Source organism: Cucurbita pepo, chromosome 14, assembly GCF_057944985.1.
Source record: "Cucurbita pepo subsp. pepo isolate OVF chromosome 14, ASM5794498v1, whole genome shotgun sequence".
NCBI classification, from domain to species: Eukaryota; Viridiplantae; Streptophyta; class Magnoliopsida; order Cucurbitales; family Cucurbitaceae; genus Cucurbita; species Cucurbita pepo.
Genome location: NC_141811.1, coordinates 2,244,836 through 2,266,000, shown reverse-complemented (window position 1 = coordinate 2,266,000; position 21,165 = coordinate 2,244,836). Strand labels below are relative to the sequence as shown.

Here is a 21,165-nt window from a genome sequence, read left to right as displayed (position 1 = left end):
GCCAAGTTCATATCACATGGAGTAAGGCAAGGTCTGTGAGTTCATTTATTTCCGAACACAAGTTAATTAATCATAAGAACTACATAAACTCAAGCCTCTCATATGCACCTCTTAGGTTATACATAAAATCAAACCATCAGAAGTCCAAACACATGGGCCATATAAATAAACACAAGCTAAACATGCCTAAACCTCTAAACTCTTTCTCTTTGGGAAATCCAAGGTTGATTTTTCAATTGCAAAGCGCAAACTTGAACTTATCAAATCCATGAATCGAACATTCCTTTCAACAGTTGCATAGAGTTTTCAACATGATTTAATGAAGAAACTATCGCCAAATCAAAGAAATGCCAAAACATTTTTTTTTAAGGTTATATGGCCCTGGTTTGCAGATCAGCTACACTCCAGCCAACATCACGTGAAAAGTAAAATATCCACCAAGAGACCGACAATACTCGAATCCAGATATGTTTCGTCCCAGTTTCACTATCTGAAACTGATAACCAAAATAATTAACCAGTAAACTCATTGTCCCATTGTGTGTGTACTACCATAAATCCTACACTACCTAGCCAAAATCCTGGAAATCGTAGAAGAATACTTCTATACTTCTTACTCATGAATGGGTGTTGAATTCCTTTGTAAAGACATAGGGTGTTGAGTTCCTTTGTAAAGACATAGGGTGCTTCAACCACGAAAGGGAGCACCATATAATTTAAAGACAGCTGACCAGCAAAGAGAGCAAGTGGGAAATGTGTATTGAGAGAGTAGTACAACTGCCAATCTGGCTCCATAACAATGAAGATTCATATGCCTTTGTGCCTAACATCACAAGCAAATCTTGCCCCCACCACTTTCCATCCATAACAATCTTTAAAGATTTCTATCAAACTATAGGCTCAGTCCAATCCTGAATAGCAAGCCCTTCTGAAACATCAGCAAGAGATTTGAGATTGCACTTGATCAAGGTCTCTACAACAAAGCAAGTCTCATCCTTTGTGTTTCCTTCAGGAGTGTCGACCACAAATGACTCAACGACAAGAGTACCTGGCCTTCCTTCTATGATCTCTGAATGGAGGGAAATAATTGAAGAGTAGTTCTGGAAGAAAAGGCAAAGAAAGTTAGTTGACTTATGCAGGACCAATAATTAGAAATGGCAATGACGGCGTTTGTCCGTGCACTATCTCACTTGGAGACTTTTCTACTGGGCAATCTTATAGCAAATAGAGGGTGATGATTAGTTTCAGTAAGAGATATCTTCCCAAGATAACTGCAAATTGTTCAAATTCCTAGCCGAATATGTAATCCAGAGGCCTATTTGAGCCACAACCCCCCCATCGTGCAATGGGAAAGAATCAAATTACCACCAGACCACTTGATTATCTGATTTGAATTAAAATTTGCCCAAGCAGGTAAAGCAACACATGAAGAATGTTCAGAGATTTGAGTTGGTCAAGAATGCAGAGTTTCATCATGTGTTAAGATCAAGAGTAATTCCCCGAGTTTGATCTATCCATGAGTTTACCAACTTATTCTCAGATAGGCACCCTAAAGTTCCCCCATAGAGTTTAGCTAAAAACCATTATGTTTTCAGGACTATAAATTACATAAAAGTTGGGCAATGCACATCATGAATATGACTAATGCATGAAATCAATTTAAAATTGAGAATAAATATTTTTTAGGCAAAGCCTCATATTAGTAAATAGCAATCACTTAAAAGAAAAAGAGAAGCATACCCTAAGCCTGTGATCACCACCAACTATCCTGAAGCTAAGGATATGTTTGTCATCATCAAGAAGTTCCAACCTTTCTGTGCTTGTGGTGGCTGGGAGCCCAGATTTGACATCAACTTCTCTAATACTTCCAATCTCAAGATTCCCCTGCACTACACACCAGCTTATAAATGGCTTGTACTTTTGGGGTTGATCAAATCTTCTCACCAAAGACCAAACCTGATGAGAATTAAATTAGAACATGTATGTGCCCAGATAAACCAGCTGCACGTGATAGAAATGTTAAAAAAAAACGAAGTTTGAAAAGCATGATGGTGCAGTTATATATTAGTTGAAAATAGATTTCCATGTTGGTCAAAATTTGTTTTCTCCAAATTTTGTTTCATTAAGCTAGTCTTTCAGTTTGACATGTACATTTCCAGAACCCTTATATGCGTACTATTTTTCCAATGTCCTAGCAATAATAAACCACAAAACCAAGTTATTTCCAATGGATCAAAAAAAAAAAAAAAAAAAAAACGGCTGAATACTTGGAACTGGTTTAGCTCAGCTGAAACCTCTATTTCTTCACAACGAAAAATCATTTTCAAATACTGTAACCGGTTACACATTCAAAACTTTGGCAACAGAGTTGACAAAACAACAACTGTCAGACTACAAAAACAAGTAAACAAGCCACAGATCTACGTGGTTGCCGGCACTTGACAAAAGAGATAGGCAAACAACTTACAAAGCGAAGGAAGGAAAGTGTTGAGAATAGATTGACAAGATTAGATTTACCTTAACCCATGAACTTAAATTTGTTATCTTGGGGGTAGTAGCGAAAGAAATAAACAATAAAAAGGATTACCACATAGATCAGAGTAAAGGATGCGACAAAGAAAACACATGAATGAAAAAAGTAAAGAAGGTACAAAATTGAAGGCAGAAAACGCCTAAGAAAGAGTAATAGTTGGATCCACCCATGAATTGAGATTTGAGAATGTATAAATATGCACGTCAAAGAATAACAGAGAATTGAAAAAAATGAAGAGAGAAGAATGTATAATGTTTATGTAAAAGCTATAGCGAAGGACACAAATTTGACATACAAAAAAGAAGCATATGGAAAGAGGAGGAGAGGAGGGGGTAGTTACAAGAGGAAGGGGAGCTTTAATGTGCTTGATTAGCAAGGAGGTGCACTGATTCTCAGCAGGCTCGTGCCTGTGATGCCTCCCAATGCACTCCCTCTCCAAGCTGCTAAATCCACCATTCCCACTCATTTCGGAAATTTACCTGAGCTAGCTAGAGCAAAAGCCACAAATTAACAGAAGCTCAAACCTAAAGAGGGCTCATGGTATCCGTACAAGGATCGGATCGGAAACAGAGTCCAATAGACAATAGGTCTCACGGGAGTTGCACCGGAGACGACAAAACGACGGCAAAGAGGTTGGCCGCGAGCAGACAAGAATGAAGAAATGGGCTCTCAAGTTTCTGTACCACAAAATATATACGCATACCAACAGAGAAAAGCTGAAATAATTATTTATTATAAGATGGAGGGAGAGCGATAAAATTAAAAAAAAAAAAAAATGTTGAGATAAATGGATGGAATTTTTGGTTACTTGTTTTAGAAGTGGGGACCACCAATTTGTTGTGCCTAACCTATATTTGTACACTACCCCCAACCACTCTCACAACTTTATTATTATTAACCCATTTTCTATTGTCTCTCCCTTCTAAAATTAATTTAATTAAATTTTGTTAATTTGATCTTCAAACAAAAATGGATTCTTACACATATATTTAATCCCACATATTTATAGTGAACGAAATATAGGAAATATATAGAACAATGTTTTTTTTAAAAAGAATGATAGAAACATAATTCTCCCATTATTTCAGAAAAAGAAAACTCGTTCTTTTTTTTTTCTATTACAATTTCCTACCCCTTTGTTGTTCATGATGTTAGTAATCAGCATCCTACACAATAGTAAAATATTGTACACTTTGAGCATAAGATCCCATGGTTTTGCTTTTATTTTCTCTAAAAGACCTCGTACCAATGAGATGTATTCCTAACTTATAAACTCATAATTATCACCTTAGTTAGCCAACGTGAAACTCCCTCCCAACCATACTTTCAAATCAGATTATGATAATTGAAAGAGTGATGATAGGGTTGGTTGAAAATTTTCTGTAAATTCTTGAACAGAACTCCAAGTTTTGGGATGGGTTTGAAACAAAAGAAGTAGAAGCATTTAGAGGAATTAAGTACAGGCACTCTCAAAGCTTTATTCTTTTCTTCTATACACAAATGAGGCAGGTGCACATCATTCTCATAAAAGGAGTACTAGTCTATAAGCATTTCTCACCAAATTGAGGGACTCAAAAGCCATTAATCTCAACAAAAATAAAAAAGAAGAAGCTAATTCCACGTTCTGGGGTTCAGAAAAATTGACTTGTGAGAGATTCCAAAGTTCCAATTCCTCAAACAGAGTATTACACCTTCCTACAAGCTATACAAAACATGTCAATTCAGAATGTTTGTTCCTGTTTTTTCCCCCCACAAAAGATCTACCAATTTGTTAAGTTTCTCCAATATTGACGGTTGCTTAAAAAATCAGCAGACGAGAATCTTCTACAAAAGGAATGGATTTTTACTATAGTAGAAAGGTGCTTCCTCCAAAGCCATTGGATGCATGGATAAACCCACTGCAATTTGGCTCTGAGTGTGGAATCTCAGTTTTTCTAAACGATCATCACCGCTACTAAAATTCCTAAGATCACAGTTCATTAACAAGCACACAGCACGCACTCTAATATCATTGTAGAATGCACGAACATTTGTTTCATTCCAACAATTAAACCACAAGCTAACCTACTAGTGGACTATATATAATAAACTTCAGGCTCATGTGGGTTTATTATATCTTGCATCACTTAACTAACACGAACAAGGGACTACTTGGGACTTGGGAGCTCTTCCTTTAAACATTGTTTTCACTCATTTTCTATAACAATAGAACACAGTTTGTTTTACGAACCAACCTAGTATCATTCTTAAAAGAAATTATATAAAAGTAGTTTGAATCTCTCTCAAACAAGTCTTATTCTTTTTTCTTTCTTTAAGAGATTTAGTGCAGAGGTGGCTCAAGGTGATCCGTGAACAAAAAGAATACCATATCAGTACTTTACTTTAAAATAAGATATCATAGCCATATATACATAAAGAAAATTACCAGAATCACTTACTTAGCTCCATGATATCACTCCATCATTCTCCAAATCTTTGATATCAGTATCAACGAAAGTGCCGAGCAGTGGATGTCTCCAAAGGTCTTCATCTTTTAAAATCAGAACCTGAGTAATTTAATTAGTGAGATGGGTCATCCAACCTTCAAGCTTTAAGTCAAAACAAACCAATTTCTATTTACTGAAGCAGAATCGAATAACCAAGGAGTTCCTAAAATATAGCATCCAATGAACGAAAGGAACTGACGTTTGTCAAATTGTTGGGCAAATCTTTTCACAAGAGAGTTCAACAGTTTTTAGTAAAACTATCAATTTTTCTGCCAAATGATTAGAGAAATATACAATGTTCTCCTCCGAGGAAGAAGACACGAGCAGACACTACTATGAATTATCTACGAAAGCTTTTATGCATAAAAAGAATAACGTTTTTTTACGTAAAGAAAACCCCACAGAAAGAATCAAAAACCTTCAGTTCAGCTTTACGCACAACCAGGGATTCCACCAATATCCATCATTGTTTAAACTTTCTTTTCAACCAGCAAAAACATCGCCCAGTTGAATAAATAATCAAGCAAAACAAATAAACAATCACTTTCCATGGCAAAGAACAGAACAATTAATCTATATTACCCTACATAAAGCATCTTCTCATAAGAAATGGTTATCCTGTGAAGTAAAAGAAGTGATAGATACCCAATCAATAGCATAAAGGAGGGGTAAAGGGTGTCTGTTATTCTGTTCTTCCTCTTGGGTTTCGTCTTTTTTCTCTTTGGTTATCATCTTTCCCGTGGGCTCATATCCTGCGAAAGAGTAGGCCAAATCATTCGAAAATTGGAATATTCAGTCCACAAAGAGGGACCGATTATTCCGACCATTCATTCAGAACAAAGTACGCAAATAAATAAATAGAAACGCGGCCGCTAAAACCCCATCCCTTCGTCCCCCCCACGCACAAACACTTCAGGACCATTTTCCTCTCTGCTTTATTCCCGAAATCCAAATTCCCGATACGTATCGGCATTTGGATAAACCAAATGGATTGGTTGTCGCAATATGTCGTTTCTCATCAGAATGCTGCCTGTGCGACGCTTTCGAAATGAGAAGTTGATAGATCAACAGAGTGAAGAAATTTTCAGGCAGTGAATCGTTACAGTTGCCGCGTCAATTTATATAAAGGTATGAACTTACGAACGGAAGCTTCCCGCTATACCAATTCCAAGACTAACCCAGATTGAATAGCGCTGGCCCACTGGAAAGAAAACCCCCATGGGCCTTACTAGCACAAGCCCATATTCAGTTGGACTGGCTTTAATAGCAATTCAAGGAAAAACATAAAATTCAGTGTCACCATATTTGTAAACTTTTTCAAATTAAAACAATACTGATAATTTATATATATTTTCTGTGGGCGGTGGCGCGTGGGAGAAAGAAAAGGAAGGGTTGGGTTTTGTTGGCGGCCACCGGCGTACGCCAAGGGTAAAAGGGTTTCACAAAATCTCATTTATTTATATATATATATATATATATGCTCAAATTGATCAATAGTGTTTACTTGAGAATATTATAATTAATTTGAATAATTATGCTTAAATTGATTTAATTTAGTAGAACTATAGTGTTTTGAGAATATCATAATAAATTTGAATCTACGATCTCATAAAACAAGAACGAACGAGAGCGAGAGAGATGGGTATGAGTACTAGTACATATATTAAATATATTGATGTAAAATAAAGGATGGGTAATTAGTAAAAGGATTTGGTAATGCATCTCTGTTATTACCAAAGCCATATACACTTTGGTGGATGCTTAAATAACCCAAATATTTTACTAAAAAATCACCCACTCCATTTTTAAATATTAGGAGATGGGGTTGTAATTGAAGGGGATGTGGAGTTCCTCCATCTGGCCAGCCTTAGCAAAAAAGCAAGAACCTCCGATGGGTCCTTCAACGAGTAGGAAGCGTTTGTGTGCTTTGGAATGGATGCCACGAGTATCGCAATTCCTTGTCCTTTCCTTTGTATTACCTACAAAACTCATACTCATCCCACTTCAGTTTAATACCCATTTCAATATTCATGAGTATCAACAGCATCCAGCTTTTGCATATGCTTGCTTACCTTGAAAGCGTCCTCGTCCGTTTGATCATCGCCAATGTACAACGGAACCACATCGTCCGTGTCGTTATGTCCGAGAGTGTGCAGATAATACTCCATTGCATGCCCTTTGTTCCAATTAATGGTCGGCCTTATTTCCATAACCTTCAAATGTTCATACCATATTAGCAAAGAATATGGCTTCATTTTCAACAAACAAAATCATGCTTATTTTCCGGATTTATGCACCTTTTTGCCCTGCGTTACATGAAAATCAGGATATTTTTCCATAACAGTTTCCACCTTCTTTTCTAATTTCGCCAACTCCTGCCATAAGTCAATAATACATTGATTCGATTCCTTAATCTTTATCCATATCACATTCATACACGTACATATCGACAAAGATCGAGATCTTTACCCTTTCGTGCACGTGCCGAAAGTGTACAGAAACACAAAACGTATTATCCTCCACCAATGCACCTTCGATCTTTCTACTTTCTTCCTCTAATGCGCGTTTTATCTGCCACGTTTTAAATGTTTTCCATATTTCAAACCTCGTACCATAAAAAAAAAAAAAAAAATAATAATAATAATAATAATTCGATTTTTCCGACAAGAAATTACTTGTTGAATTTCCGGTAAAAACTTCTTGGCTGGTTGATAGGAAACCCCATTAGCCTACAATCAAACATATAACGTTACGTTAACGCTAATAAATGATGTACGTCGACATGTCGAAATATTATAATTATAAAACTACAAGAACCTCATTGTCCGAATTTGGAGCCATAATGTCTAATCCATGGCTCCCAGCATAGTGCAGATTCCTCAATTTCACGAACTCCTTTACCTGAAATTTTTAATTAATTTCTTTAATATATATATATATATATAAACAATTAAAATTTAAATAATTACTTTTTCTCGGCTTCTTCCGCTTATTATGGCTGTTGGAAAGCATTTTGCCACTTCTCTTACAGCTTCTCTCATCTGCATTTATACATACAAAAAAATATATAAATAAAACAATAAAGAGACTAAATTAAAAGAATCAAATCCAAAAAGATATAGGTCAACCTTTAAAAATTATTAATAATAAAACCCATATTTTTAGTGTAGAAATTCAAAGAACAAAGAAAAAACTTAATCATTTTATAATTTCTAAATAAGGTCAAACAACTAAGCAAAAAAAAAAAAAAAAAAAAAAGAGAGGATATTATGGATATAACATATCTCAACTGCTTCCAAAACAAAATCAAGCATTTAGGCATTAACAATCTTTCTAAGATTTGAATGTATATTAAAGTGTGGAACGTTTATATTTGAACCAAATATGTAAAATTTATAATAGTAATAATTTACCTCAGGAGACATGAAAGCTCGATCAGGATCATCCACAATGGGAGAAAGGGTTCCATCGTAATCCAAGAACACCACAATCTTCTTCCTCGGTAGCTCTTTCATTATGCTCTCAAACGATTCCAAACCACTGGGATATTGTTTCTAAGACACAGTAATCAACATTTAATAACCCAGAAATATAAAAGAAAAAGAAAATTTAAAATTTAATTTCGTACCAGCCATGAAGTGTAATTGTGAAAATCGGAACCTTGTACGGAGTTCCGGTGACCGGAAAGCAGGCCGGAGAGTCCCATTATCGATCTCCAGAGCACTGTGCGGCGGAGGGCGGGAAGACCGAAAGTGAAGGGAAGGAAAATTAGGAGCAGGGATTTTCCTTTCAGCAAAACATGGCTAAAAAGAAGAGAGAAGTTCATGGTTGCTTCTGTGTTTTTTTTTAAAAAAAAAAAAAAAACTGAGGCAATTTGGAGAAGGTGGAGGGCTCTTTGTTTGTTCGGTGGGGGTATTTAAAGGGGAAATTTCATAAAGTTCCCTTTTATCTATTCGGCCACGTTTCGAGCTGATGTGGCTATTTTAGTAATTTACTTTCATTTCTAGTCAAACCTAGGTCTGATTTTATTGTTTATTAATGCCTTTCTTCACAAAATGGTCCTCCTCTGAAGGGAGACATTCTGGTACTATTTTTTATTTTTTATTTTTTTTAATTTACAAAGTACATAATATATTTATAAAAAAACATATGAATTTGTTTCTAATACAGACAAACACTTTAATTTAAAATGAAAACTATGTTATAAATTATTGAATTAAAAAATATATTAAATAAATGAATTACTATGTATAAAATAGGTTAAAGTTAAAATAAAAAGAAAATAAAAAACTTATTAACCAATCTATTATATCTTATATTTGGTAAGTTTAGAGGAGTTTTGAAACCAACATGCCAATAACACTGTCTAAAATGTGCTCCGGAAGTTTTACCAGCTTTAATTTCACTCCCTTTTTTAAAGATAAATAAATAAATAAATAAATAAAATTTAAAATGTAAAATTCAAACTAAAATAGATATAATTATAAACAAAACTACAAGCTATGTATTTGACGGTTTTGTGGGGTTATTCATGTGAACAATTTTGTCTTTTCAACAATATTTCACTAAAATCTAAAATTATATTATTGTTTGCCTAATTTACAGTTCAAAATATAATAATATGACCAGAAGGTCCGGTTCGGTCCTCCATTTTGGTCCAAACCGAACCGTTCACACCCTACCTACTCCATTGCATGGGGTCATATTTTCTTTTTTCCTTCTTTTTTTTTTTCTAAAAAAAATCCTTTGTTTTTTTATGTTTAAAACATCTTATTTCTAGTTTAATTTTCTTATTAATTATTTACACATGGGGTCACATATGTTTGGTTGGGCTAATTAGTTTATAAATGTTATATTTAAAATGCAATTTATAAAAAATGTGATATAATTCACTAAAAAATCTTAGTTTTATTTTAAGAAATTGGAACTAGAATTATAAATTTTATAGATTAACTACTAATTAGCCATGCATTAGTCGATTACCATCCCCAACACATCCAAACAAAAAGTATATTCAATTTAGTTTCTTATTATCCAAATAAGATATTAACTAATTTTAAATTGAAATAATGGATGAAATTACAATTCCTTAATCAATTAAAATACGTTTAAACAAAAGGTAAAATAAGAGAATGTTTGAAAATTAATAAATATTTAAACTGAATTTTCTAAAATTATAAGCAAAAACACAACTTAAAATGTCAAGGTAAGCCTAAATAGAGTTTTGTAAAATTTGAATATCTTTATCTTACCAAAACAAAATTTGTTTACCGTAAACGTAAAAGTGAGTGAGGATCACATATATTTAAATTAAAGTTGTAGATTATTATTTTAAAAAATAAAAGAACAGAAAAGCATGACCAAAAGATGGTAACCGACAAAAGAAAACAGTAACCGTTTTCGGGTACGAATCGGGTCAAGAAAGTGACCTGCTACGGGACAAAACGGAGTTAAAAAGGTAGGGCCGACGCTTTACCACGTGGTGACTACAGGGTGGACAGCGTTCTGACGTGTCATTAAATAAGGGATTTAATTGGAATAGTTGGAGTCCATGTGTCGATCTCCGGGCAGGAATTTGTTTGGGTCAGTGGGCGAGAGACTGAATCAACCCCTGCCCGTCATCGACACATGTGAGGTCCACAAAATTACACAAGTAAACAGCCAACAAATAAAAAAAAAAAAAAAAAAAAATGCAAATTTATTAAAATGGTATCGTAAAAGAAAAGGCAGAGAATAAAATTATTTGGTTACTAACGTTCTGACGTTAAATCACAAGTAATTCCTAAATTTATAGATTATTAACATATGATATTTAAAAAAAAGAAAGTAAATAAAAATATAAAAAGGTAGACTCATATCTTGGTATTTAGTTACATGTTAGAGTAAAAAAGGCAAGAGGTTTGTGTATCCCTAAAGAAAGGAACGTATATGTAACGTTATGTACATACATACATACATAAAATGCCAAGTGTTCATGCATGCCTGTATGTGGCAAGAAATATGCATTAAACAAGCAGATGAGAGGAGAGAGAGAAGGGTACTTACTAGTAATGTATTTGAAAATGGCTCCCTTTGGCAAAAATGGTGAGAGAGAGGGGAATGGGAGAGAGAAATGGAGATGATTGGACATTTATAGAGAGAAGAAGGGAAGGGGTTTTATTGGGAAACTTTGTTATCAAATTTGTTTAATAAGTTTTAGAGCTAATTAATTACCCAACATTACCTCAAAACTTCCCCAACATTTCCCACTAAATATTGTTTTTTATAGCCTTCCTACTCAAATTACCAAATTGGACCTCATTCCTTATATTAATACCTTATATTAATACCTAATCTTCTCAATTATAACTTATCAATTTTTTTTTTTTTTTTTTTAATTTTCTTCATCTATTAAATATAAATTTAATATATTTTATGTCTAATAGAATCTTAAACTTAAAAATTTGGATACGTAATACGAAATGATTTTGTATACAATGGCATGGGTGGAAAATAAAGTGGAAGATATATTCGTTATCATGCGCATGCGTACCTTCCAAATCTTTGACATTTAAGTGGTTTTAAGTTTTAAGTCAGCCACCTTTCAATTATTGAATTTAAAAAAATTTGAAAGAAATAAGGTTGCAGAGAAGAAATATGTTTGAGACAGTGAGGAGAATTGGATAAAACTACATTAATTAATTTGTTCTGTATCAGTTTACTACAGACAGACAGACACAACAGCGTACAGATTGTGGAATGAACAACAGTAAAACAAGATTGGTGAAAAACAGATCACAAAAATGCCAATGAATTAACAAATCAAAGCCCTTGCGCGCACCCATTTGTTGCTCTAGGTGCAGAATTAACAGCCAATATCCAACTTCTTTCGCTCTCTACAAAAAGAATCTACACACATACAAAATTCTTAGTCGTTTTCGACACCCGTGCTTGCATTGTCGTGATGAAACTTCACCACAATGCATGTTATATTGTCAGCGCTACCACGGGTAAACGCTGCTTCGGTTAGTTTCCGAGCAGCTGCCTCAGGTCCCTCTTCTTTCCCCGCAACTAATACTGCATCCTGAACAGAGAATTTGAATTGGTATGTGGAGTTCACAATTTAGAGCAACTTCGATACATGGGGTTGTGATGTAGTGAGCATACCTCGTTGCGTACCACGTCCCAAAGTCCATCGCTTGCGAGAACAAGCAGCTCGATGTCCTTGTCCACTTCAAGATCCTGGCATGTATGGTGGGCAGTATTTGTAAACCATGAAAAGCTTTACCAACAGTAAACAAACTAAACTCGACAATATTCAGAAAGAATCTGGTCTTGCTCCATGTATAACATAACATCTAGAACAATAAATTTTCCAGCAAGATTGTAGAATAGTTTAATATACTGTTAGTATTATTATTGAGTTCAGAGATTCTTGAATGTTATAAGCTATAATCATAAATTTCATTCATCAAAGCTTTCTTCCATATGCCAAACGCTAGCAACCACAAAGTGAACTAAACGGGTTATTTGGGCTCCCCTGCAAAGAGTGAACTTAAGTTTTAGAACTAAAATGGTGGGCTAAATGATGGAGTGGAAAAGATACCTGAATATCAGGATCCGCCACAACGAACTGCTTCAACATCTTGTTACCGAAAGCACGGGACATCGCTAACACTCCTCCTACCCTCCAAGTGCCTGACAACAACAGACAATACGATCCGACTAAGATACGGATTATTGCAATGACATGGTATGAAGTAGAAAACGTAAAGCGATGGTGGAACTTTGAGTCCCTAAGTTATCTATTTCAAGTTAGTACTGATCAATGTCAATACCCAAGTTCACCAACAGGGATAGCAGTTCTTAGCATCATTAGCAAAAGCAATATTGAAATCTTACCAGCCCACATGACAACACCCCCGGCATTTTCAATTCGCCTCCGCTCGTCAGTTCTGTTTGGTTTATGGTCCTCAGAAAGAGGGATGGCTGCCCAGAAGAATGCAATTAGTTTCAAGTTTCGCTCGTAGTTAAATATCATTACGATTTGTTCAACATTAATAATTTTTAGAATAAACTTTCATGCCCAAGTGTCTTGACTTTCTACCTAACGTTAAAACTCAAAAGCATAGAAAACACGAAAAAGTAAACAAATAATACCGTCACGTGGTGTTTTTGTGTGAAAAACAAAAGTGAACTACCTTCACCGCCCTTCGATATAATAGTACGTGAATCTCCAACATTGGCAACATAGAGATGATTGCCAACTAACAAAGCTGTTGAAGCAGTAGAGCCATCGTCCCTTAAAGTATCCTTTTCAGAATTTAAAAATTCAGCATCTGTCTGTCGATACGTTTCTCCTGGGAAGTGATAGAAGAAACTTTCGATGTGAGTTCAAAATTACTAGGACTCAAATACAAAACAGTGTAATGTAAACAAAGAATATGAAACTTAAAAATCCAGTACTGTTACAATTGTATACAGCTCAAAAACAGTCATCATATAAACCTAATGAATTTATCTTCATAAACAAACCAGTGAGGCATAGGGGAAAGGAAACACACTGATAGCTAATTTGGTATCTATCAAAAATTTTGGGTGCTTTATCAGATTCTCGAAGAGATGGTCCTTCAAAAACTCTGCAGCACGGTATCCACCATGACCTGCAACCACATGTAAAGAAGTAACAACTCCATGATGGCTTCTATAACGTGAATGATTAGCATCAACTATGCATTAAACGAAAATAATCTCTGAAAATGATTGAATTCAAGCGTCAAATTTAAATGAAAAATGTATGGCTTGGTATATAAAGATTAAACCAAGGAACTTGAGTGTTTTTGATCTTCAATCACTAAGTGAAACCTAACACCTTAATCACAACATCATATTGCCTATAAATTGGAATGGTTAAATTTACAGATAACCTAACACCTACATCATGCCACTGCAAAAATGGTGGGAGAGGCTAACCATCAAAGATGCCAAAAAGGCAGACTATTTGACCATCAACCTTTGACATTTTAATATCAAAGAAATCTTCCATGGTCGCCCTCTTTCCTCGGAGACTCGAATACCCCCAACTAAGTTTCCCATCTTCACTGCATACCAAACCAAGGGATTATAAGTTTAGTGCATATCTCATTGGAATCGGTCGTTTGATAAACAAGGCGCAATTATGAGATCAAAGCATTGTGTTCTTTGCATTTTCATAAGAACAGAATAACAATTCAGCAACATAGCTTTAAATAAATAGAAGCAAGTTTTATTCAAGCAAATCCATTGAGACCTTTTCCACCCTCCACTGGCATAACCACCATCTTCATCTTTCTCCGGATGCTTATCAACAACCGGCGCACGAGTTTCCGATGCACCCGTATCGACCATCATGAGACTCCTATATTCAAGATTCAAAGTGTGAACAAATCCAAGATTGGAAGGCAAACTCCTCCAGATATTGTTGATTTAGACACTTGTATTGATTATTCCTACATATCCAGCCTGAGCAATCCCAGTCCTTATATTATGGCTGCATACCATCGAGGCCAACAGCTGCATAATCACATCATTACAGTAATCAAAAGATGCTAACCTGATCCTGAACAGATTCAAAAGCAGTAACAAAGAACAGAAGCAGCAAAACTAAATCCTCGCATCAAAAAGCATTGAACATTCAAAACTTCGATTTCAGAAAAGATCTGAACAGGGGCGAAATTTAAACAAAAACAAAACAGCACTTTCGCTCTGATAGTCTCCAATCAAACGCTAAGGTAACATAAAACTTTCAACACCGACATGATTGAGGCAAGCAACACTTCCCGAAAACTAAGGCTAAGCTCGAAATAACGAAATGGGTCGGGCAAAGGATCGAATCTGTTATATTCATCCACCACCCTTTAATTTACAGAAGCTATTTGGATGGGCAAACATACAAAAAAAAAAAAAAAAAAAAAAAAAAAAAAAAGGGGGGGGGGAGGGGGTTGTAATGCAAATAATCGTGAGTGTTGAACAAAATGGAAAGAGATTGTGTGAGGGAAGAATGGGAATTTCGGGGAGTGGGGGGGGGGGGGGGGGGGGAAATCAGAAATGTTTTGAGGTGGGATGAAAAGGGATGATGATCCCATCTGGGCATTTTGGAAAGAAAAACAGGGGATGGGATGAATATACTTACTCGGCGGAACATGGAAGAATCGGGCAGAACAGAGTGGTAGAGGGAAAGAAAAAGGGGATAATCAAGAGAGAGAAGAGAGAAAAATATGGGGGAAGAGAGAGAAAGTGGTGGGCTTTCGAAGCATTGGCACCGAAGAGAAGAAGGCAGGTGGCAACATGGCGCCTACCTTGCGTCCACTGAATACTAATAATAATAAAGCTTTCCTGTTTTTTAACTAATATTTTCATGGATTTCTCTGTTCTTTCGTTTTCATTCTACACTTTCGAGTTCTATAATTATGGAGCCCATCAATCCTTCACCCTTTTTCTTTTTCTTTCTTTAAATCTAAATTAATATTTTATCTCTCATTATTCTACATTTTGTTTATGAGTTTGATTGATAAATAGACATGAGCTTAAGTTTTTTTTTTTTTTTTTTTTTTTTTTTTTTTTTTTTTTTTTATAACTATAATACCCTTAATTGTTGATCACAACATTTTAAGCGGAAGAATTTATTTTGGAAGCTCGTTAGGATCAGGACGCGGGAAGCTTGTCGTCCACCATCCAAAAATCGACGCATTATTGGCGATAGGCTCTTTAATGTCGTCTCCGTCGTTCACAAATCCTTAAAAGATGCAGAGTCCAACCCCTCCAAACCCACCTTGTTCGACCTCCGGCGCGGGAACCAACTGCGCCCAATTTCTCCATTCCGATCATCCCAGAGCCACACTGTGGTTGACTTGGGACGACCCGTCATTCTTGACAAGAAAGTTTTACCAGTCATAATGGCAGTCTGGAATTATATACAGACCAACATTTATCATTCATAATGTTTGGATGATGAAGTACCATATATTTGTCCCTTTTCTGCGACAATCTTGGAATGGGTCCCGTTTGGCTGGTCGTCCAACGAGGTAAACGCCTTCGATTACAGAAGAAGCATATAATTTCTCTGAGTCCGTGTTTGTGCAAATGGGCCGCATTCATGATGTACACCCAACCAAGGGGGATTGCTTTAATGGCGGACGAAGGCATGGCTTGGGTACTGGAGGATGGTGTTATAAGGATATTCATCCTGTTTTCAGCAAGAAAGAGCTCGTATCGCTATGGATGGAGAAAATGGTGCCATACGGTTAGTTCTTTTGTTCTTAACGTGAACTCTTAGCATCGCAACTATGCCTGGAATGTTGTTTGATTATTACATTTGGAGTAGCCTTTGTATCTCATGAATATGTTCGACTTCCTCTCATTCTTTTGAGTTGTCAGTTTGTTCACTGCCTTTGGAATTTCTGATGTAGCCGTTGGGGTTTATTGGGTGTTGGGACGAGGTTCTCTTGGTTTCTCCTTTAGGAAAAAAGACAAAGTTTAATTTCTTTACCCTTTGTGCTTCCCTACGTGTATTTTTAGTGGGTGACTACACTTTCGAGCCTTACTCCTTTGTTCGACATAGCTAAGTTATTGGCATGTCTCTGCTACTATGTTAGAAACCACGGATCTCTATGATATTGTCCATTTGAACATAAACTTTCATAGTTTTGCTCCTCGTACCCATAGAGATATATTCCTTACTTATAAACCCATTTTCATTATCTATATTAGCCACATGGTGGACTCTCCCACTATTTCAGGGAGTTTATTGGGCTATTTCAGTGCAAACGATGCTACTCAGTTATATATGTTTTGTTCATATGCTTCTTAGGCATGTCATTGATTTATATGCTGATTTAAGTTGTGATTTGTTTAGGAGTCAGTCTTGCTCTCGCGAACATGTGGCTGAGAGACCTTCTGGAAAGATTCATTGTTTAAAAAAAGGGATGAGTAAAGGGTTGAGGTTTATAAAAAAGTGTATTGGAGAGCTTCATGTGTGGAATGAAGTAGTTGTGATATTTGTGTAGCTGCGATCTTACTGGACCCTTTGTTCTGTTACATCTTAGTAGTTGATGAAAAGAAAATTTGTATTGAGTTTGACCAGAAGTTGCGGATCACGGCTATAGTTTTGCGTTCGCTCATTGATTTTGGCTACATTTTGGTCATTGCCTTTCATTTTCGCAGGGGTTATACTGGGCCCTATGATGCAAAAAAGGAAACGCTTTACAAAATAGGCAGGAGATATCTTTTATCCTACTTTACTGTTGACATTCTTGCCGTCCTTCCTCTCCCACAGGTTTGGACTATTAACCTCTGCCCAAGTAATGAATTTGGAACATTGATGTTCTGTAACATGTGAGGAATCACTTGTGCAGGTGGTGAATCTATTAGTCATTCCAGCAGCAAAAGGTTCTCATTTTAGCATGGCTCTGAGGTCATTGCAATTTGTTCTTATAATTCAACATTTGCCAAGGGCGTTACGGATATACAAATTCTTAAAGAAAGTTAGATTGAGTTCTAGCCTTTTTCCCAATTCTACTGGGGGCAATGCTATATTCAATCTCTTCCTGTATATGCTTTCAAGTCATGTAAGTTCATCAAGTCGTTAAGGATTCATCTCATCATCTGTTGTATTCAGTTCAAAATGAGAGGGTTATTGACATTATACAAAATATGGTCTCAGTCGTCAGAACTTGTGTACTCTTTCATTGCCTTTGCCTTTATCTTAGCATTAACTCAGTATGTATCTGATCCTTCCAGGCCTTTGGAGCCTTTTGGTACCTGTTTGCTATTGAGCGTAAAGCAAGTTGCCTGCAGAAAAGGTGTGGCACTGATCCATATTGCCCTCGGATACATAACCTCAGCTCTGTTGAGAGATCATGCATAAAAGATTGCTCTGCAAATGCATCATCAAATGACAAAACAGCTTTCAATTTTGGAATATTTGATGATGCCTTAACTTCTGGCGTTGTCTATTCAACTGATTTGATATGTAAGCTCTGTTATTGTTGCTGGTGGGGTCTGCAGAATCTAAGGTCTGTATTCCAGAAACCCCACGTATTCTGCATTACTGTGTTACTTCTCTACCCATAATCTACGTTTACATCTAACTTTTTTCAGTTCTTTGGGACAAGGCCTCAAAACTAGTCAGCATATATGGGAAATTTCCTTTGCAGTCTCCATAACCATTGCTGGGTTGGTATTATTTGCACTTTTAATAGGGAATTTACAGGTGAGTGCTAATTAAGATTCATGTATGCTTCATGATCTAGAAATAATTGATAACATGCCGATTTGGTTGGAAACACAGACATTTCTGCAGGCAAATATTGCGAGACTGGAGGAATTGAGATCGAAGGTGGAAGATATTGAACTGTGGATGCCTTCCATCCTCTCCCGCGTAAACCAAGGAAGCAAATCAAACAATGTGAGATGCGTAAATTGCGGCAAACTGATCTCAGAAGTAGCACACTAAAACATCTTTGCTCATGTGCATTCAACAATGTAAGTTTCCTGCTCTCCTTTATGTTTCCATTCATGGTGTTGTGTTTCACTTCATGGTCTTCTTCTTCTAATGTATCATGAAGGTTTCGATGTTTCAAATCCTGAACGGTCGACAGTTGAACGAGAAACTCATTGATGCAGTCTGTGGTTATCTGAAGCCAGTGGTATACACTGAGCGTAACATCATCGTTGTAAAAGGAGAGCCGCTAGACAAGATGATCTTCGTAATCCACGGCAAATTATGGATGTATTCCAACGACAACAGGGAAGATGGGACAATAGGGTCGTCTGAGAGCCTTACAAAAGATAATTACTTTGGAGAAGGTCTTTTGAATTGGGGACTGAAAGATCCACTCTTATCCACTGTCCCCTTATCCCCAAAAACTGTCTCTGCGCACACCAAAGTGGAAGCATTTGTTTTGAGCGCAAATGATTTGAAGATTTTCATCTCCAAATTCTGGTGGCTCATCAGTCCAGAGCTTAGAAATCATCCCAAATTTGAAGAGCAATGCAAGAAATGGGCTGTTCCTCTCATGTGTGCTGCGTGGTATCGTTACAAAAAGAATAAGCGAAGATCTAAGATTGAAAGTGGGAGTTCGCAGCCTTCAGGCACCACCGGAATTGCTCATGCCAAAAGATTCATTCGTAGTGGATGGCATGCTCTATATCAAAGACGAAGAAGAATAAGTGGGAGCAATGATAGGCCTGGACATAGCAACAACACCAATGGGTTGCCATAAGGTACCAACGCCTAATGGAAACTCTTTCTATCGAGTCCTGCCATCTCTTTCTATTTAGTATATCAGCACATTCGAAACATGGACATAATTTTGTTGTGTGTTAGTAGTACTATTTAAACACTTTTAAAATCATTGCGTTAGTGTATCATAATTTAGTATATATAATCACTTTCTAGGTATTCTTAATAAACTTTGCTCTGAACTGAAGGCCGTTGAGTTGTGGTCGCCCTGATTAACCAGAAACATAAGAAACGCACTCACCCGGCCACATTGGGTTGTTGAAATAAAGTTTGTTGCTGCCTTTATCTATAAAAGAAATGGTAAGCAACGTTGTCTAAAGTAGAACCAGCAGCTTCAGAAGGAGAGTAGAGAAAGGGTAAGTTAAGTAGCAGAGTGAGACTGAAATTCTGAAAACCAGCCAGAAACAACAGTTGAATGGCATTGAGGGTCTGAAGTCAGACTGAAATTCCACTTTCTTTGAGTTTCAGCAGCATCATAAAGTATTGTTTAGAAGTGAGTTGTTGAACAAGCAATGGAAGATGGAAAACAGAGTTGGCAAACCACAAAGGGGACAAAACAAGGAAACGTGTATTTTCCTGAAGTGAAAGAGGCCAAATCCAAATATTTGCTTCCACGTTTAAGTTTAGCTCTAAAAAAAGTGTTTTTTTCCTGAAAATCTGCAGGGTTAGGAAATGACACCAGAATTAGAGCTTCCTGTTCTTCTTCTCATCAATGTTTTCAAAACCCCATTTCAGAAACATGCCTACACAACATCAAGAGAGAGAGAAGGAGAGCGGGCATAGAAACCAGTTGGGAACAGAGAAAGAGAAAAAGGGAATGAATTATTACTGTAAGTAAAGGGTTGGAAGAAGAGAAATCAAAGAGCTCCGAAGTAAAACAATGGTTTACTTTAATCTGCAACCTCTGCCACCCACAAAATCAAACTGCTTAAGAACTACCAATTCTACTCACTTCTTTTTGGTTGTTTTCTTTAACTGCTCATTCTCTTTGGAGCCGACTCTTAATCTTGCCCGCTAATCAAGCTTGGCTTTTTAATCATCCCAAGTCTGTTCATGATCTTTCTATTTTTCATCTTACCAAAACTTTCCTTCATATAATTTATCTTATTTTGTATTACTTACACTTCACAAACCTCTTGACTTAATTGTGAAAAGATTGTATTTTTACAGAAAATATAAATAATGGCTCACCAATTTTTGTTGTTGTAGTAATTAATTTTATTAGAAAAGCTAAATTATATTTAATTACATTTATAATATTCAATTTTTAATTTAGCAAGTTAACTACCTAATTGGTCTATGAACTAAATTTTGATTTAGAAATAATTCTCAATTATTGTAAAGTCCCCACATCTTTTCATTAATTGTTATCGACATTTCATTTGGTTATTTCTTTGCATTTTAAGTCATAAAATGTTAGGTAGAAACAGGACTCATTCAAAAGGGGATTCCCTTTGTACCATTTTCTACCAACAATTGATATCCTAACCCTACATATACAAATTTCAACAAAGTTATTTATTTTTGTCTAGAACAACTAATTAAAGGGTATAGATGCATGCTTTAAAGGCAGGTGCTATATGACATAAACAAGATAATTAATTTATTGTATTTTATTTGTAGGCTATTTTTCAAATATTCTTCCACTCGAAAAATGACTTTCAATTTTTCAAATGTGGACTACATTCATTCGTATGACTCTCTTTTTACTCCGCTGTCACAAAATTAATATTAATGAATCATAATGAAAGGTTTACCAAACCAATAGAAAAGTAAGAAATTGAATTGAATAGACATTAAGAAAAAAAAAAAAAAAAAAAAAAAAAAAGGGATTAGATACTAATTTGGTGATGGAGATTCCCTTTTGAGACTTACTGCTCTACAAGA

The 21,165-nt window shown here is 35.9% G+C and overlaps 5 protein-coding genes across 15 annotated transcripts; 2 read left to right on the top strand and 3 right to left on the bottom strand.

Moving 5' to 3' along the window:
* Positions 1–339: 339 nt before the first annotated feature.
* Positions 340–6,099, bottom strand: LOC111809957 (abscisic acid receptor PYL8). 3 transcript variants are annotated; one of them, XM_023696450.2, is made up of 5 exons: positions 5,664–6,099; positions 4,971–5,078; positions 2,873–3,209; positions 1,740–1,883; positions 340–1,099 (listed from the first exon to the last, which is right to left on the bottom strand). In XM_023696450.2, the coding sequence occupies exons 3-5, from the start codon at positions 2,996–2,998 to the stop codon at positions 887–889; spliced, it is 483 nt and encodes a 160-aa protein (XP_023552218.1). In that variant the 5' UTR covers positions 2,999–3,209; positions 4,971–5,078; positions 5,664–6,099; the 3' UTR covers positions 340–886. The 3 variants fall into 3 exon arrangements, with proteins under 3 accessions (XP_023552218.1, XP_023552216.1, XP_023552217.1); XM_023696448.2 differs by having other exon boundaries at positions 1,740–1,955; positions 5,664–6,094; XM_023696449.2 differs by lacking the exons at positions 4,971–5,078; positions 5,664–6,099 and having other exon boundaries at positions 1,740–1,955; positions 2,873–3,246.
* Positions 6,100–6,661: 562 nt separating this feature from the next.
* LOC111810456 (putative trehalose-phosphate phosphatase C) lies at positions 6,662–8,906 on the bottom strand. Its single transcript, XM_023697164.2, has 9 exons — positions 8,647–8,906; positions 8,432–8,572; positions 7,988–8,059; positions 7,836–7,919; positions 7,694–7,747; positions 7,488–7,589; positions 7,316–7,393; positions 7,091–7,231; positions 6,662–6,997 (listed from the first exon to the last, which is right to left on the bottom strand). The coding sequence occupies exons 1-9, from the start codon at positions 8,842–8,844 to the stop codon at positions 6,824–6,826; spliced, it is 1,044 nt and encodes a 347-aa protein (XP_023552932.1). The 5' UTR covers positions 8,845–8,906; the 3' UTR covers positions 6,662–6,823.
* Positions 8,907–11,676: 2,770 nt separating this feature from the next.
* On the bottom strand, positions 11,677–15,410 carry LOC111810874 (putative protein phosphatase 2C 76). Of its 8 annotated transcripts, XM_023697692.2 has the most exons (10): positions 15,169–15,309; positions 14,490–14,549; positions 14,287–14,394; positions 13,971–14,098; positions 13,562–13,660; positions 13,199–13,357; positions 12,900–12,986; positions 12,604–12,695; positions 12,165–12,239; positions 11,677–12,081 (listed from the first exon to the last, which is right to left on the bottom strand). In XM_023697692.2, coding segments are annotated over exons 2-10 (906 nt in total). In that variant the 5' UTR covers positions 14,492–14,549; positions 15,169–15,309; the 3' UTR covers positions 11,677–11,925. The 8 variants fall into 8 exon arrangements, 4 of the variants coding, with proteins under 4 accessions (XP_023553460.1, XP_086973880.1, XP_086973881.1 ...); XM_087117754.1 differs by lacking the exon at positions 14,490–14,549 and having other exon boundaries at positions 15,169–15,334; XM_087117755.1 differs by having other exon boundaries at positions 14,287–14,549.
* Positions 15,411–15,624: 214 nt separating this feature from the next.
* LOC111809830 (cyclic nucleotide-gated ion channel 1-like) lies at positions 15,625–19,935 on the top strand. 2 transcript variants are annotated; one of them, XR_015411651.1, is made up of 8 exons: positions 15,625–16,278; positions 17,199–17,310; positions 17,390–17,602; positions 17,775–18,049; positions 18,135–18,246; positions 18,325–18,518; positions 18,602–19,259; positions 19,467–19,935. XR_015411651.1 is itself a non-coding variant. In XM_087117299.1 (7 exons), exons 1-6 carry the CDS (start codon positions 16,253–16,255, stop codon positions 18,487–18,489), a joined length of 903 nt encoding a protein of 300 aa, XP_086973425.1. In that variant the 5' UTR covers positions 15,625–16,252; the 3' UTR covers positions 18,490–18,518; positions 18,602–19,465. The 2 variants fall into 2 exon arrangements, 1 of the variants encoding a protein (XP_086973425.1); XM_087117299.1 differs by lacking the exon at positions 19,467–19,935 and having other exon boundaries at positions 18,602–19,465.
* On the top strand, positions 18,596–19,258 carry LOC147789365 (cyclic nucleotide-gated ion channel 1-like). The gene has a single exon (XM_087117566.1). The coding sequence runs from the start codon at positions 18,596–18,598 to the stop codon at positions 19,256–19,258; it is 663 nt and encodes a 220-aa protein (XP_086973692.1).
* Positions 19,936–21,165: the final 1,230 nt, after the last annotated feature.